The sequence below is a fragment of the Myxocyprinus asiaticus genome, chromosome 6 (assembly GCF_019703515.2).
Source record: "Myxocyprinus asiaticus isolate MX2 ecotype Aquarium Trade chromosome 6, UBuf_Myxa_2, whole genome shotgun sequence".
Taxonomy (NCBI): domain Eukaryota; kingdom Metazoa; phylum Chordata; class Actinopteri; order Cypriniformes; family Catostomidae; genus Myxocyprinus; species Myxocyprinus asiaticus.
The window spans coordinates 30,905,032-30,923,716 of record NC_059349.1 but is presented as its reverse complement, the minus strand read 5'-3'; the positions used below and the strand labels follow the sequence as shown (position 1 = coordinate 30,923,716).

At 37.5% G+C, this 18,685-nt stretch overlaps 1 protein-coding gene across 1 annotated transcript in view; it reads right to left on the bottom strand.

Moving 5' to 3' along the window:
- The window catches only part of LOC127442357 (cadherin-18-like), a 109,697-nt gene that overhangs the window by 50,966 nt on the left and 40,046 nt on the right, over positions 1 to 18,685 (bottom strand). Inside the window, exons 3-4 of the mRNA XM_051700317.1 lie at positions 10,236 to 10,530; positions 6,814 to 6,933 (exon numbers count right to left, since the gene is read on the bottom strand). Of these exons, the coding sequence (XP_051556277.1) occupies positions 6,814 to 6,933; positions 10,236 to 10,530 (415 nt within the window). The remainder of the gene's footprint in view (positions 1 to 6,813; positions 6,934 to 10,235; positions 10,531 to 18,685) is intronic.

Genomic DNA, 18,685 nt, shown 5'->3' with positions numbered 1-18,685 from the left:
GAAGAGAATGGGGAAAACACAGGGGGAGGGGAGAGAAAGTGGGAGGGCTATTCTGCCCTCTGGTACACTGCCATATGGTCCTCCGCCAATCGAACAGCCTCCTCCAGCGACGCCGGGCGGTGGCACTGGACCCATTCCGCTGTTCCCCATGGTAGCCGATGGACGAGCTGCTCCAATACCACCTGATCGATTATTCCCTTGACGTCACGATCCCCCGCCAGCAGCCATCTCCGGCAGGCATCTCGGAGCCGTTGGGTGAAGGCAAATGGGCGGCCGGTCATCTCCAACTTCATTGTCCAGAAGAGATGGCGATGATGCTCCGGACTGCAGCCAACCTGCTGCAGGATGGTCTTCTTCAGGTCCTCATAAGCCAGGAGGTTCGCCGCCGGCAGTTGTTGTGCTGCGAGCTGGGCTTCCCCGGACAGCAATGGGAGAAGCCTGGCCGCCCACTGATCATGCAGCCAGCTCCATATGTCCTCAAACAAGTCGAGGAAGGCTTCCGGGTCGTCCTCGGCCCCCATCTTCAGAAGCGTGGGTGGGGGTATGGGGCTGTGGTTGTCTGGGGAGGTGGCCGGGGCTCTCTCCTGGCTGAGAAGGCTCCGGATCGCATGCATTGAGCCCGAAGGATCTCAAAGAACCGGCGATCTTGATCTTGCCAGAGCTCAAGCAGGGATTGTTGGTGGGCCTGGTGTAAGCCAGGGAGGGATTTGAGGATCTCTGCCAACGGGGAGGACTCCATGGGGTGTACTTCAAGATCCCGGGTTTCAGCACCAGTGTAACAGCTCACAAACAGAAGGGAAGGAGAACACCAGGAAGCAGGTTTTTCCAGGCTCAGGTAGAACTTTTAATCAGCCACTTCAATGCTTTACAACTGCACAAACCCGTCAGCTTCACAGGTACGTTGACTTAAATTCATTAGCTTCACAGGCACATAGTAACTTAAACACATGCTTCACAAACATAACAGATTAAACGTAGCAGCTTCAGGAGCACCGTGGCCTTCCTTGTGCCAGACTCTCTCTCTCTCTCTCTCTGCTGGTGGCGTGGCTGCTTATATGCCACTCTCCCCATGCTCACTGGAATTAGAGACAAGTGTTACACATAATCTAGCTCAGGTGCAAGTGCCCTTACTGCTTTCTCTCTCTCCAGGCGGACGCTTGACCACGCCCCCGCTGCCACAATCTGCCCTGGTTTTGCGAGAGTACTTGAGTGTGCCATGTAAGTCCATCCATAAACATTTTTCTGAATGAAGGTTTATTGATTTTATTTTTTAGAGTGATAGTTCTCACAATTCCTACATGATAGATTGGAATTTAAATGTGGATGCCTACGTTCAAGCCCCACTCATGAGAGCAATAAACACTATCCTCTTTTTGTTTGTCTAACACAAATCCAAATCCATTCTTTTAACCCTCTGAGAGATCCCAAGGCCATTTCAATAGCTTGAAAAACAAACTTAACATTCAAGTTTCAGGTCGATAAGGCATGCCTTTTCCTGATCTTATAAAAACGTAATACTTATCAAAAAAAATCAACTTGACAACATACTTTAGCACTGCAAAATGCATGGTCTTCCTCAGTATTTTTGTATTGTTTTACAGTAAAAAGATTTTAAACATTCCTAAAACAAGATATATTTTCTTGACATAAGAAATAAGATATTAATAAATTAATGTCTAGTGTTTACAGAAATCTGACAACATTTAGTGAGGTATATGCTTAAAACAAGACAAAAAAAAATTAGGTTAGAAAAATCAACTTTATTCAAAGGGATAACAAGTTTATTTTTCTTACCCCACTGACAATTTTTGTTTTGTTTTCTTCTTGTTTTAAGGGTAAACCTCTGTAAATTTTGTTGAAAATAATTGTTGTTTATACATATATATTAGGGGTATAATGGTACACAGAAGTCACAGTTTGGTACGTACCACGGTTTTGGAGTCACGGTTCGATACGAGATCGGTACAACAGAAAAAAGCAACAAATCCCAAACGCTAGGTTTCTTTTCATTTATTTTGAACAGAGAGTAGTGCAAATTACAGTTTGTTCCACCTAGCGGCATTTAGATTCCCCTGAGGTAGTTGATACAGTACAGCCTCCTTTAGTGTATTAAGCACTAAGCAGTAAACAGAATGCACTCTTGCATAGGCCATATTTTGATAAAAAACAAAAGGTATTTGGTCACAATCAGCTACAAAACTGAAAAGCATCTCTTGTGTTATAAAAGTACAAAATAAATAGAATAATGAAAAATAAACTTGTGCATTAGGAGAAGCCATTCTAGTTTTGGGTTGGTGCATAGATGGTCTCTTCTTCTTCTGCTCTTTTTCCTGTTGTGGCGGTTAGCAAACAGCATTGCATTACCGCGTGTGCCCCCTTCTGGATTGACGCGTGGATTGCTTGTGACTGACTCAGATGTATTCTTCGTCTGACTGCATGCACCGAACCGTGACATGTACCGTTACACCCCTAATATATATATATATATATTTCTGGAAAGCAAGAATATTTTTATTTTTTACTTAGCAGTGAGTGTCCTCAATGAAAAAATGTTACATTACTTCTGTTTGGGTTCTCAGACAACATTCAAATAAAACCAGGTATAAATGCATGAAATTTTCTCATGCTAAGATTATCTGATTGGTGTATACAGTATAGGAGTACACTTCTGCCTGGTTTGATATTGATTGATTTAATGTATTTTTTTACAATGTGTTTTTGTTGAGATTAAATTAACCCCAAGGAGAAATAGTGTTACTATTCTCGATAGAAGCAATTTTCTGAGAAGTTATTTTTTATGATATAAAATATGGTTTCAATTTTCCTACTGGGTTCTGATTAGATCAGATAAACATTTTAGAAGAACTTTAAGAGAAAGTAAGATGTTAATTTTGTATAATAATTTTGAAATTACTATTATTATTTTTGCATGGACAACATTTGGGATCCCTATGACCCCAAACATTAAAACATTAAAGTTAATTTTAACAGAACATGAGGGTTAATTCTTGACTAAGATCCTCTGAAAGTCACTGCAAGAAAAGATGAATTGTGTAAGTAGCAGGGAGCTTTTTTATTTTATTATTTTTTCAAAGGAGAAAACAACATGTATGAAAGCTCCTCAAAAATGCGAGGGCCCATCAATTGTGGTCTACAGAGGGTAGCACAATAAATTGTAAGTTCCTTTGTGAGCCAGAAATCTGTTTAATGGAGAAACTATATCTGTGCTTCCTATGGCGTGTTATTGTAGAATGAATCATTCTCTGATGACTATGCCAACGGATACAATCAGTAAATATTCTAGTGGAGCCTTCCATAATCAATGGCATCTCAAAACATTACCCGTTCCATGCTATTGTGGGTCTTCTTTTTTATTTTTGGCCTTTTTGCCTTTATTCACTGGTAAGTAGACCTGATTGTGAATTATTTTTTGCAGAATTAAGAATTTTGACATAGACTTACTGCAACTTAACGTCAACTTTCAGCTTGCAACTTTACGACATCCTTTACAGATGTGATTTAAACCTGGCAATGTAAAATGCTTTCGCTCTCACCATGTCTCTCACACAGCTTTAGTCACAAACAGCAAATTGTGATTCTTAATCTTTGATTTGTCATGTACTGTAGGGTCAATCTCACCCAGTAACAGATATGCAACCAACCAACAAAACGATGATCCATATATTGAGAGAGCAATATAGGTGTTTTCCGTTTTTAGTACATCGTTGTTGTGTAAATGTACCCTAAAAAGGCTGCTTGCTGGACTGAATGTAATGAGTCACACCTGAAGACTCTGTGACATTCTGATCAGGAGATATCCATCTAAGCCATTTTGAATGGCAGTCAATGGGTTTTGGTTGCTAGGGTGCACTAAATGGTTGCTAGGTTGTATGCAGTTGCTAGGGTGTTAAATTAATTAAGTGAAAGAAAGAACAAAAAGAGTGGAGTGATGGAAAGATAGAAAAGAAAGTGATGGAGTGATAGATACATAGAAAGTATGTGTGGTGGAGTGATAGTAAGTAGATTGAAACCTCTAAAGGAGTTATTACAGGTAAAAGTTTTCACACCTTGAATGACAGTCAATTTAAAATCAGTCCTGTTTGGAAATCTGATACGGGAATACTGTAATTCCGATCAGTTAGAAAAGACATAGCATAAAACTTGATAAATTTGTCTAAGAAGAAGAATTAAAAAATTAATAAGCTTAAATAGTAGATCAGTAGGTTGGCTCTTTTTAAGCCAACCTAATAAATGCAGAGTGGAGTACACATGAAGCAATTCTGTATAAAATGGCTGGGTTTCACAGTGGATTTCAAAGTGATGGAAGTGTGTATTGGTGCTGAGTTGAGTCTCTTGGGTCAGCAGCTCGTGTTGTGGCTGACAGGGCACTGTTAAACTATAGACATATTAACAGCTGGAACAGATGCTGCAAACCATTTTACCTTTTACAGTACAGATAGAGGTTCACATATACACACACTCCATCCTGGCACACTCAGCTGCAAACAAACACATATAAGCCAAGCATATTTATCCTGCACCAGATTTGCTCTGGGATGAACACACTGCAGATTGGTGCATTCAAACTGGGACAAACTCCCTCCAGGCACATTCAACTTGACATAAACAAACACCACAACTGTAGAAATTGAACCAAATTGTTACTAAGCACAGAGTGAAAACAAAGGAGGTAGGAGGGGAGACATTAAATTAGGATACACACCGTAGGCGAGTGGTATATCATATCAAGTAGGCCAGAGCTTGTGCGTTTTTCCCCCAGCAGTGTAGCTCAGGACATACAGTGCTATGTTTCCATGATGTGTTGATACTGCAGTATCACAAGAACAATTTGTTTATCTGCCCTGGTTTTGCGAGAGTACTTGAGTGTGCTATGTAAGTCCATCCATAAACATTTTTCTGAATGAAGGTTTATTGATTTTATTTTTTAGATACAACTGAGAGTGATAGTTCTCACATTTCCTGCATGATAGATTGGAATTTAAATGTGGATGCCTAAGTTCAAGCCCCACTCATGAGAGCAATAAACACTATCCTCTTTTTGTTTGTCTAACACAAATCCAAATCCATTCTTTTAACCCTCTGAGAGATCCTAAGGCCATTTTAATAGCTTGAAAAACAAACTTAACATTCAAGTATCAGGTCGATAAGGCATGCCTTTTCTTGATCTTATAAAAACGTAATACTTATTTTTTTTTAAATCAACTTGACAACATACTTTAGCACTGCAAAATTCATGGTCTTCCCCAGTATTTTTGTCTTGTTTTCCAGTAAAAAGATTTTAAACATTCCTAAAACAAGATATATTTACTTGACATAAGACATAAGATATTAATATATTAATGTCTAGTGTTTACAGAAATCTGACAAACGTTCGTGAGGTGTATGCTTAAAACAAGACAAAAACAAATTAGGTTAGAAAAATCAACTTTATTCAAAGAGATAAGTTCATTTTTCTTACCCCACTGACAATTTTTTTTTCTTGTTGTTTTAAGGGTAAACCTCTGTAAATGTTGTTGAAAATAATTGTTTTATATATATATATATATATATATATATATATATATATATATATATATATTTTTTTTCTGGAAAGCAAGGCTATTTTTATTTTTTATTAAGCAGTGAGTGTCCTCACTGAAAAATGTTACATTATTTCTGTTTGGGTTCTCAGACAACATTCAAATAAAACCAGGTATAAATGCATGAAATTTTCTCATGCTAAGATTATCTGATTGGTGTATACAGTATAGGAGTACACTTCTGCCTGGTTTGATATTGATTTGTTTAATGTATTTTTTTTTTTACAATGTGTTTTTGCTGAGGTTAAATTAACCCCAAGGAGAAATAGTGTTACTATTCTCAATAGAAGCAATTTTCTGAGAAGTTCTTTTTTATGATATAAAATATGGTTTCAATTTTCCTACTGGGTTCTGATTAGATCAGATAAACATTTTAGAAGAACTTTAAGAGAAAGTAAGATGTTAATTTTGTATAATAATTTTGAAATTACTATTATTATTTTTGCATGGACAACATTTGGGGTCCCTATGACCCCAAACATTAAAACATTAAAGTTAATTTTAACAGAACATGAGGGTTAATTCTTGACTAAGATCCTCTGAAAGTCACTGCAAGAAAAGATGAATTGTGTAAGTAGCAAGGAGCTTTTTTAATTTTTTATTTTTTCAAAGGAGGAAACAACATGCATGAAAGCTCCTCAAAAATGCGAGGGTCCATCAATTGTAGTCCACAGAGGATAGCACAATAAATTGTAAGTTCCTTTGTGAACCAGAAATCTGTTTAATGGAGAAACTGTATCTGTGCTTCCTATGGTGTGTTATTGTAGAATGAATCATTCTCTGATGATTCCACAGAGACAATCAGTAAATATTCTAGTGGAGCCTTCCATAATCAATGGCATCTCAAAACATTGACCCATTCCATGCTATTGTGGGTTTTCTTTTTTATTTTTGGCCTTTTTGCCTTTATTCATTGGTAAGTAGACCTGATTGTGAATATTTTTTGCCGAATTAAGAGATTTGACACAGACTTACTGCAACTTAACATCAACTTTCAGCTTGAAACTTTACGACATCCTTTACAGATGTGATTTAAACCTGGCAATGTAAAATGCTTTCGCTCTCACCATGTCTCTCACACAGGTTTAGACACAAACAGCAAATTGTGACTTTTAAGCTTTGATTTGTCATGTACTGTAGGGTCAGTCTGACCCAGTAACAGCTATGCATCCAAACAACAAAACAATAGAGAGCAATATAGGTGTTTTCCTACCAGTTTTGGGGTCAACAGTGAAGTAAGGCTGCCCTTGCAGAATACTGTAGACGATCTTGGCACTGTTCCCATAGGTGGGGTCATCAGCGTCTGTGGCACTGATCTGCAATACCGACATTCCTGGGTGGACAAACAATATTTCTAATTAATACTGTTAAAAGCATTCACATACTTTGAAGAAACTTTGAAACTGTAGCTTATCTCATAAATTAATTAAACTATATGTCTAGCTACTTGCAAAAACTAGCTAACTACATTAATGCTACTTCATAGGGAAATATCTTTTTTTTCATATAAACTATTCAATTATATAAATTAAATATAGCAACATTTTCTTTTACAAAAACAATGAGGGTTTTTGACTGAATGGATAATCTCAATTAGGGTTACGTTAAAACGGATACAACTAAATAAAAGTTGTAATTGGAATACACCCTAATTTATATAACCAATTCGAAAACATACTAATGATCAATAGCAATTTACAAATGTATTTGCTATAAAAAATATGATTTTTTATTTATTTTTTATTAATCATTTGTTTTCATTTAGTTTTTTTAATCTGAGCAAACCGATTCACTAGAAAGAGTCAACCTTTGCAACGTTATGTACATGAAAGCAAGGAAAGTTTAGAAGAGTGCATTTGATTATTGCCTCTGTAAGGCTGCCTGCGCAAACAATGTGATATTAAAAATAACAATGTAGCTTTTCGTTTTTTAAGTTACTTCCCAACATGGCTTGCTAATACTCAGATTTACATCTATTCCCATGAATGCATGCCACAAGCATGTTCCAATTCCTTGGCAAACTGAAGCAGATGCGGTTCTCATATGCCTTGATTTTTCTTTTGCTAACTCAAGTGATTCATCTCATCCCTCCTTGATGTGTACCTGGTTGAATTCACCTATCACGATTCTCTTCTTCAAATCTTAAAGCATCTAATGCAATTATAAAGTGTGAAGCTTGGGCAGTGGAGATAACACTGCTCTAGTCTGAGGCACATTCTTAGTTTAAAAAAAGATCAGAACCTTGACACAAAAGAGAAAAAGCACCTGGCTCTAGAATAGCCCCTCTTTAATAGCCAGAGACCCTAGTTGACTGGAGTGGAATGGTCTTTCAGTGGTGCTAGTGATTTATCCATCACAGGCAAGGAAGTGGAATCAGGGAGCTTACCAGCTCAGTGGTGGTGTTTGTGTTATATTTTATAAGACTCAGACTCATGATGCACAGTATCATTGTGATGTTTGAGAGAGAATAAGAGGAGAAAAGTGGTGGATTCAAGGCCAGAAGTGAAAAAAAGAAACCTCGCCCTCACCTTAGCTGTGCCCAGGGGAAAGATTGTACTCAGACAGGTTGTGAGGAATGATAATTTCACAGCTCTTGGCTTGTGTCCAGCTGATTGATTTGGATAGAAAGGAGGAGTCCGTGGACAATTAGCACTTTCCTGTCAGTCCATTTACTGCAGGGCTGATGTGCATGGCCACTGATGCAGTCTACAAGCTCTGCATGTGGATTACTCATCTATAAGATTGGATAGCACAAATCTATTTCATATTGACAATTAAAATGGATATATTTAGTGTAAAAGAAGGTAAACACAACACTGTGCTGGTGTTTGTTTTTCAAATGCAGCACAATAAGTATGGAAGCTCTTCAGAATAATATTATTTGAAAACTTAAATATAGTTCACCCAAAAATGAAAATTCGCTCATCATTTACTCACCCTCATACCATCCCAGATGTTTATGACTTTCTTTCTTCTGCTGAACACAAACGGAGATTTTTAGAAGAATAGTTCAGCTCTGTAGATCCACACAATGCAAGTGAATGGTGAACAGACCTTTCAAGTTCCAAAAATCACATAAAGGAAGAATAAAAGTAATCCATACAGCTCCAGTGGTTTAATATATGTCATCTGAAGCGATGCAATCACTGTGGGTGAGAAACAGATCAATATTTCAATCCCTTTTTACTATAAATCTCTCAATTTCACTTTCAGAATGTGAAAGAATGTGAAAGTGGAGATTTATAGTAAAAAATTACTTATATATTGATCTGTTTCTCATCCACACCTATAATATCACTTCTGAAGACATGGATTTAATCACTGGAGTTACATGGATTACTTTTATTCTGCCTTTATGTGATTTTTGAAGCTTGAAAGGTCTGGTCACATTCAATTGCATTGTATGGACCTACAGAGCTGAAATATTATTCTAAACATTTTTGTTTGTGTTCATACTCATAAACAAAGTCATACACTTCAGGGATGGCATGAGGGTGAGTAAATGATGAGAGATTTTTCATTTTGGGGGAACTATCCCTTTAAAGCAAGTCAGTTGACTCGGCGGCCATCTTTGTAATGCCTCTGGGCAGCTACATTTTTATGTAGATAATAGACATACAAGTGCAGCTCCAATCACCTTGAATGAAGAGAGACCAAAATCTCCTAAAGTGTTTTTCAAGATTATGTTTCAGTAACATATTTCAAATTAGTAAAACATTTGACAAAAATGGTATCATAAATTTTGCTTCTTCAGCTCAAACCACACTAAAAACTGTAACAAAAAAATAATTTAATATTTTTAAATGACAGGTAGGGTTGCCACCCATCCTGTAAAATACACGATCGTCCTGTATTTAAAGATGAAATGATGCGCCCCATATCTAATCAACGTGGCACATGATTTGTCCCGTATTTAAACCGATCCGATGGTGTCACGGCAAGTTCAAGATAGTTAATTTAACCTTGATATTCCTTGGAAATTGTGCCTACTGTAGGTAAAGGACTGTCTGATAAGCCCTCACATTGTGCTAAACTGCTGAGGGTGTGGTAAGGGGCCATCTGAAAACTTCAGCCAGCAGCACCCCTGTCAACAACTCTAGAGAAAGTGTCCAATATTTTATAACTTCAAAAGTGGCAACCCTACTGACAGGTAAGACTTCCATTCCTACTGCTGCTATATTGAGCATTACAGGTTCTCCTGTTCACTGTCCTACGAGTTATCCGTCTACTCCAATACAGTCTCTGGTGTGAGCAAATATACTTTCATGGATTTTATTTGAGATATTGGTATGAATTTGAGACTATTAGGTTAGAGTGTGTAATACAGAATCTAAGAGGTTCCTGAAACCACATTTTCTATTTCTAAACAACAGACAATACACAGTATCCCCTTGAGAGGCTTTCTATAAGAAACCATAGATTTAATAAATCACACCATAAATCCAACCAGCAGTGCGATATAAGCTCCGGTCCAGGCCAGCAAGGCTCAGATCTGCAATAGGACTCTATAGTGCTGCTGAAACTGATGACCTAGCTTATAAAACCTTTGCTCTACTGACAAAATTTTCACTTGCTGCCTTAGCACAGCTCCAGACAACTCCTACTACAGCCCAGAGGTTCTGAACGTTGACTCACCAATGTCTGCCATCTCAGGCACAGAGGCTGAAAAGGGGCCATCTGGGAACTTGGGGGCATTGTCATTCACATCCTGGACCTTGATGATGAATTCGGACTCAGGTTCCACAGCTCGGTTGGTGAAGCGGTCGATGGCTCGAGCATGGAGGACATAATGGCTCTTTTTTTCCCTGTCCAGGCTTTTCTTTGCATGAATGTCACCTGTTATCTCATTGATTATGAATATGGTACCGGCACCTTCTCCAGAGAGCAGATACTGGACCGAGCCGTCACCTTTGTCTGAGTTTGAGTGTAACTGAAAGAGAAAAGAAAATATAACATTTTTTGTAACACTGCTATTTCACCATGACCCAATATAAATGTACTGTGGAGTTAAAACCACGTAATTGCTTAGTTTATCACATCCTGTATGTTGGAATGCTGATTAGCTTGCTGTATTTTAGAATATTTTAGATATTTAAATAAGAATGATTTAAGATTCTGCACTATTTCTCTAAACTAGGTCACTAATCATATAAGCATATTAGTAAAATTGGCTATATTAACTATATTTTACACAAGGTCAAATTTCCTTGCTTCCATTCAAGCACACAAGATGCTCTTGGAACATTCTCCAACCATGCTGGGATAAAATGGATCGTCAGGTTTTGCACAAACTTGTGAAGTCCATGCAAGCTGTAGTGCATGTTGTCATTATAGCAACAGGGGGACACAAAATACAAAGCAATTCTAAAATTCATGTACATTCTAAAAATAGAAGCATTTTCACATGGACACTGGAACCCCACAGTATGTAGTACTTTCATGAGTTTGCATGTCCACCTAGCCCCTGAAGTAGTGATGGGTCGTTCATGAATGATTCGCTCATTTTGAATGAATCTTTTATGTGACTCAGCAGAACTAGTAGTCTCATAGAGTGATTTGTTAATTTTGTGTTGGCCGCACATGTGCATTGCGCAACCTCCGTTCATTTGTTACATGAAAACCGCATAGGTGCTGTACAGGAAACATAAATGATTAGTTCACCTCTTGACTCTTTTGGTTCAAGTCATTTGTTCATTTGTCACGTGACAGCCATATACGCTATGCATTGCTCACACAGGAAACAGAAATGATTAGTTCACCTCTCGAGTCTTCTGGTCCAAGCCGTTCGTTCTTTTGTCACGTGACAGCCGTATACGCTATGCACTGCTCACACAGGAAATAGAAATGATTCGTTCATCTCTCGAGTCTTCTGGTCCGAGTCGTTCGTTCTTTTGTCACGAGACAGCCGTATACGCTATGCATTGTTCACACAGGAAACAGAAATGATTAGTTCACCTCTCGAGTCTTCTGGTCCAAGTCGTTCGTTCTTTTGTCACGTGTATACGCTATGCACATACGGCTGTCACATGACAAAAGAACGAACGACTCGGACAAGAAGATTCCAGAGGTGAACTAATAATTTCTGTTTCTCATAATTTGTCCTTGGCTGCATTATCAATTTTTCCTTATTGGGACTATAATCAAAGTTTGCGTAAGTAGACGTGTTGGGGGGGATTTGGCTATTGAAAATGTAACATTTTAATTTAATTCTGCTTAAATGAACGAAATGACTTGAATAAAGATTCGTTCATTTTGCTGAACAAGACTCAAAGATTCAAGTCAGAAAAATGATTCGATCTTCCCATCACTAGCCTGAATTAGAAATGGTAAACAGATTGTTAAGGGTAAACAAATTTGGCTTGCTGTCCGTAAAGGAGGGGCTCGAACATTACAGACTTGAGCATGCTGCTCGGCTTGTGCTCTAAGTTTCCCCATTCAGGACTACTTAACTAATGTTAGTTAAGGTTAATAATCGAGGAGGAGAAGGGGCGGTGGATGGATGCCGGAAGAATAGTCACGGTAATGCGCGGTAAGCAGCTGCTTATTTGTGCTTGCATTATTGACAGGACTAGCTTGACAAGCTCCTCTTGAACCTTTGTTTAGAACTCAGTTTTGAACCCCTCTGTGTATATATTCACTGTAACAAAATTCTGTAGTTTTCACAGCATTATTACTGTATAATGAACAAATGCTTATTGTAGAACCTGTATACAGCATGTTGCTGTAGATCTGCAAAGCATCATGATCAAATTTATTTGGCAGGTGAATTCTACAGTAAATATATTTTTCCTGTGAATCACAATACAGTAAATTTTTACAACAGTAGAAACAATAATCTGTCTTTGATGATGGTACACTTTGCATTATTTCCAACACAGACGTTTTCTAGTTTTTGTTATCATGCAGACAGAGGAGGACCCGACATGTTTATATCCTCTGTAACGTTAACAGTTACACAAATTATGGGAGTATAACGATATGCTGATGGCCACCTGCTTTTCTCCACACTATTTTGTTGCAAGAGCTTACTGAAAAGATTCCACACTTTCTTCATCCTTTGACTTTAGCAATGTAACTTTGCTCATTATTTTGCAATGCTACGATAATTTAGTACAGTTTCCTTATGTAAAGTTTCCTGTGTGTTTAACTTTAAGAGTGCACTGGGAAAGAGAAGTAGAGAGAGGCACCCTCCTTATATTACCAAAAGAAACTATTTGCACATGAAATTTTGATAGATTTTGTTATCTGGTGACATTTAGTTGATAATGTTATCAGTTTGGTGTAGGAGTAACATTATTGGATAAAGGTTAAATTGGAATAGTGTGCGTGTGTGTGTGTGTTGGTGCACTAGCTAGCTCCGTTTGGAGCAGCTTGTCACTCGTTTTTCTCTTGCTAGCTACCGTGAGGCATAGGTTACCAAGTACTGAAGCGGGCTGAGGCGAAACAAAACGCAACAACGGGTAAGACTTTTAAACAGCACAACATTTTTGACAGGATAGGAACTTGGTGGATGTATTACACTCCCATGGAGCAGCAAATACCACTATATGGGTAAGAATCCAAACTATCACTGTTTTTCTCCTTGGCTAGGTTAATGTATGATGTCTTTTGTATTTACAGATTTGTTGTCAGGATAAACCCAGAGCAGAGTAATGCTGCCTTCACGTGCTATCGGAATTATCGTAAATACGAGTTTCCCATTCGGAAGTTGCACATGAATGACCCCTCAAGTTGTAATTAAGACTGGGAAACTCTGAGATACCCGAGTTGCCGAGATGGGAGAAGTCCTAAATTTCAACATTTCGGAGGAGAGTACAGTTTCTGAAGTGAATGACAGGTTTTGTATATCAGCATCAATTCTATGCATGTTGTACATTTTTACATTGTGAAAATAGCTTGTATCAGCATCAAAATAAAAGTTCCTCAAAAAATAAGTATGAATGAACCTGGTGTCATCCATGTTTCCCATTCTTTCTGACAACAAAGCATGTGAACACGATGTACTCCTAATTACCACTTCAGAAGTGGGAAGAAGGATAATTCCGATAGCACATGAAGGCAGCATATGTGCGCTTCCAAGTTCAGGAGAGCAGAAGGACTGTCAAGATGGTCCAACAAAAGAATGAGTTCCTCAATCCACATGTGGCATCGTTCATCAGGGACTTCATTAAGTATGACTGGCAGAACAACTGATACTAGGTGAGACTGTTAATTAGTATTTACCTTGAATACTTTCCATAAAGACATTACACTAGAGTTCAAGTTTATTTATAGACATTATTCACTGTTACACAGAACACACGGCGGTGGGACTTAATAATGCTCTTGTGTGTGTGTGTGTGTGTGTGTGTGTGTGTGTATCATTGCACCATGCTACTGCCCTTTTATGTAGTGTTGTCAGTAGTAGAAACATATTGTGGTATTTCTAATGGTAAGTAATGAGTCAACAAAAATTGTCATAGAGCCATCAGTCTTGCCTATAAAGCTCTACATTAGTAACTAATTCCTTTCACTGCAGGGAAGAAGACTCCAGCCCAGGAAGAAGTATCCAGTTCAGGAAGAAGAATACAGTTCAGGAAGCAGAATCCAGTTCAGGAACAATAAAGTAGTCTTAGATATTTTATTGTTTAAAATTCTACAGTTTTTGGTTCATGTTTATTTTGTGTTTTTATACATTTCCACTTTTAACTGAACATTTTAATTGCTTCCAGTGCTTGGATTTTACTTGAAAATAACTTGTGTGACAGAATTTTCTACAAAGTGATGTGTTTGTGTGTTTTTTTACATTGAATCAACGTTACTAGGATATATGTGACTGTCAGTGAGTCTCAGAAAGCAAATGTAAAACAATAGAGGACTTGCACACATCTTAATGATTAACAACTCCTTCCCTTTGTTTTTTATTTTCCGTTCTTTTATATTTGTCTCTAGACGTACAGTCAAATTAAATAAAACTCCTCAAACAATAAATCAATCATTTTAAAACTCTCTCTAAATATGCATGAAAGATTAACAAAAAATTTCAGGCCATGCAGTTTACATTGTTGGGGTAACTTGAACAAAGTAGTGTTATTGTTTACAAAATGAAAAATGCTTACAAAATGAAAAATGTTTACAAAATGAAAAATACAAAATAAAATCTATTTAGTGCCTATATATTTTCACATTTAAATGTTGAAAGTTGAATGAAGTTATATAATAAATGTCATTTTTGTGACAAAAACAGTGTCTTCATTTTACAGTATGTAATTATTTTATAGTTATTAATTTACAGTATTAAAATTAATGCAGAATGCCGGTTCCAGTAGTATAATATTTGCTGTGATAAAAAGTACAGCATCCTATTACTCTGATGAGAATTACAGTACTGTGATTATTACTGTAATAACAATTACAGTATTTTACAGTATACTGTGTAATGTACAACAACAAATTACTAGCTAATTGCTGCCAGCCAGTTACTGTACATTTCAGTGTTCTTTTTACAGTGTAGTAACTTCATACAGTGAAGCTGTATTTGTCAGTCGTTTTACCTGTAAATCAACTCGTTTTAAGAAAATGTAAGGGCACAGACCTAGAAATAAATGATCGAATTCAGAAGTGATGAAATAAAGACAAAGAAACACTCCTGTCTTAAATAATGCTTCTGAAATATGCAAAACCTGTACATTTGGGGGATGAGTGAAAAATCTCTTGTACAGTTCAAGCTTTTGCGTTATTTTTTCATGACACATTTATCACAGTAATGACTGTAGCATGTCCCAGCTCCTGTCACAGAACTCTCTTGGTTTGTAATTAGCATACTCTTTAAATAGAACTCACATTACATATAAGAAATGAGCAGGAGGATATCCCATGTGTTCTGAGGAAATACTTTGCAAAGGAAATGTTTGTCACTCAATTTCCACAGACTGAAATAAGGCTAACAGCGTACCCTTGCTGTTATTTCCCATTTCTGCATTGCAATATAAATTCTTTCATGATATATTTTTTAATACATGGGTAAAAAAGGATGGTAGATACTCAGCTACAGTGACATTTTGAGGCTAAAGCCTGTGGCTCCCAAGTCCCAAATAGAACAAAAATATACAGTACATGCATTACAGGGGTGAAAGAATACTTTCTAATAAACACGGGTTAATTCCACCACATTTCTATTAGTTATGCAATAATATATTCCATCACAGAATATTGCCTATACTGCTTTGAGGTAAGAATTTTCTGTGATGCGGTCTAAATATCCAAATAAGTTGTTTGGATATTTAGACCCCAGAGAAAATGTGCAGTCTCTAGCTATCACGCTAATGCTTCAAAGACCTCATTCTGTTAATAGCTCCAACCAATCTGATGTCCGCATCTCCTTACCACATATATTAAAAATACAAATATTTTGAACTTACAAATTAAGACAACAAAAAACAGACATTACCAACACTCAAAATCTTAATGATATGGCTTCATGTCAAACTCCTCATTCAAGCCATCCAAAAACAATGTGCAAAGAAAATAAATCCAATAAGCTCCCCTATGTGGGATACTTACTCTCTCAATGCCACAGTATCTAAGACTAGACACTCAGTGTTTAAATTTTTAAAAATGCATCGCCACCGGACTATTAATAATAGCGGTGCGTATATTGCTACAATATTCATATTTATACAGTATTTTAAGTAACCTGATATTTTAAATAACCTGAATTGTTTTATTGTTTTGAGTTTAATGAACTTGTCTCTTTAAATTTACAGGAACTTAAATTTAACTGAAACTGGGCAGAGGATTTCTATTTCCCAGCGTGCATTGCATGACACTCAACAGGGAGAGTTAATGTTGAAATGAAATGTTAAGTGAGTCTTTGTGCAAGATGAATGTAAAGAAGAGTATTTGTTAGTGTTTAATGTTTTTTGTGTGTGTGTGTGTGTGTTATTTATATGCTTATAAAACCATAGTGCTTCATATTAGCATGAATTCAGCATGCTAGCATTCACTTTACTAGCTAGTACTACCTAGTTAGGTTCCCTTTACTTTAAGTATTTAAAGGTGCATTCAGTAATTTTTTCCTCATTAAAAAGTTTCTCCTAAAGACATGAATTGTTATTTTGCAATATATGTAGGAAATTATGACCACTCACATTGAAAAGGAGACTCCAGTCATATCAGTAACCTAATAAAAGCTGTTTTATTCTACATGGAGAGGGTCTGCACATGGGGGCTGCCATGGTAGAATCACATGACAAGCCGAATACTACTCGCTTAATCTCAGTAACCGTCCTGTTATTTGACACTTTCACTCATTGATTAAAATAATCATGGCTGACTGTGAATAAAAAAATGTCTACAATGCCATCCGAAACTGAAAACTACTGATTTTAAATTATGCTGCATCCAAGCCACTAAGTGCCAGTGTAAGTCCAAGATGACACAAAGACAAAAGTTACTGAGTGCACCATTAAGTTGAACTTACATAGTAATTTAAAATTCAGCCAAAGAGTTAAATTTAGACTTGTGTGTGGGTCGAAGCATTGACCACATGGTTACTTATTTGGAGCAGTAAGTGTGCAAACGTTTCTCTGATTTGAGTCTGTTGTATTGGACTTGGCACCTTACAAACATTGCTTTGGTGTGTGCATGTTTTTAAAAAATTTTGACTATTCATTTTATTTTTACATGTTAATAACTGCAAATGCTTTTATATTGTTATAAATTCATAAAAATGTTTATAGAAAAACATCATGAAAGCTCACTTCTGTTCAAGTCAGCCTTCAGTACAGCACCCTGTAAAATTCATATACAAAACCATCTGTGGCACATACTTAATTAGTAGCACAAATGCCATGCACATACAATTATTGTAAAGAAAATTGCACAATATGCATAAAAAACAGCAGAAAGCTTGAAGTAGGGATGTACAGGGAGTTGAATAAGAGCCCCAACCTGAGACTGAGAAACACAGCTATGTTCAGGCCACTTATCCAACAATAAATGCTGCCATTTCAGTTGCTAATGATCGCTAATATGGCCCCACAAAAAAAGCAATGAGTCTGATCCAAAAAAAACAGAGCAGCAGAAATTGGCAGAGCATAGCCCTTGGTGTGAAATAAATAAATAAATAAATAAAAACACATTACTTGGCATGTTACTGGGGTTGCTATTCAAGCAGCTTTCTTTTTCCCACTGTGTTCTCATAATTCTTGGCAGCCCCTGTAATCCCACTGCTGTGAGCAATTAGTCAGAATGACGTTCACCTTCCAAACCTTTTCCCCTGGCTAAGAGGGACATTTACCTTCACTGATAATATATATGGCAGGTGGGCCTGAAACCACACTATTCCTGGGGCTACTGCTTTATCTACAAACCTTTCTGTATGCCTGGTTACAGCTGCAATGCAGCAAGGCACATATTAAGCCACACAGGCACACAGAAACATACACTCATGAGCACACAGACCTAAACCTATTGCTTAAGGATGCTCAACTCCACCTTTCATCTTGCTTGTGTGCTCTCATATTGACCTGCTGCAACAGTGTGAAAGATTTGAAGAATCCTCCCACATTGTACTTGAAATGAAGTGACCCTTGTTTTGAACCTGCCTCCAACATTTATGGCAAAATCATTTGTTTCTCTGAGTACAAAAGGTTTGACTCAGAGTATAATAACGTCATGGTTACTTGTGTAACCTCCATTCCCTGATGGAGGGAACGAGACGTTGTGTTGATGTAATGACACTAGGGGTCACTCTTGGGAGCCCAAGACACCTCTGGACTTTGATAAAAGGCCAATGAAAATTGCCGAGTGGTATTTGCATACCACTCCCCCGGACATACGGGTATAAAAGGAGCTAGCGTGCAACCACTCATTCAGGTTTTATGCTGAGGAGCCGAGACAAGGTCCGGCCATTTCAGCGGGTAGTTCAGTGTTGTTCCATCAAGGAACGGAGGTTACGCAAGTAACCAGGATGTTCCCTATCTGTCACTCACTCGATGTTGTGTCGATGTAGTGACACTAGGGGTCCCTATACAAAACGCTGCAACTGGCTGAACTGTATTACATGAACTGGCGGTGTGTGACAGGCAGACAACTGTGTGCCT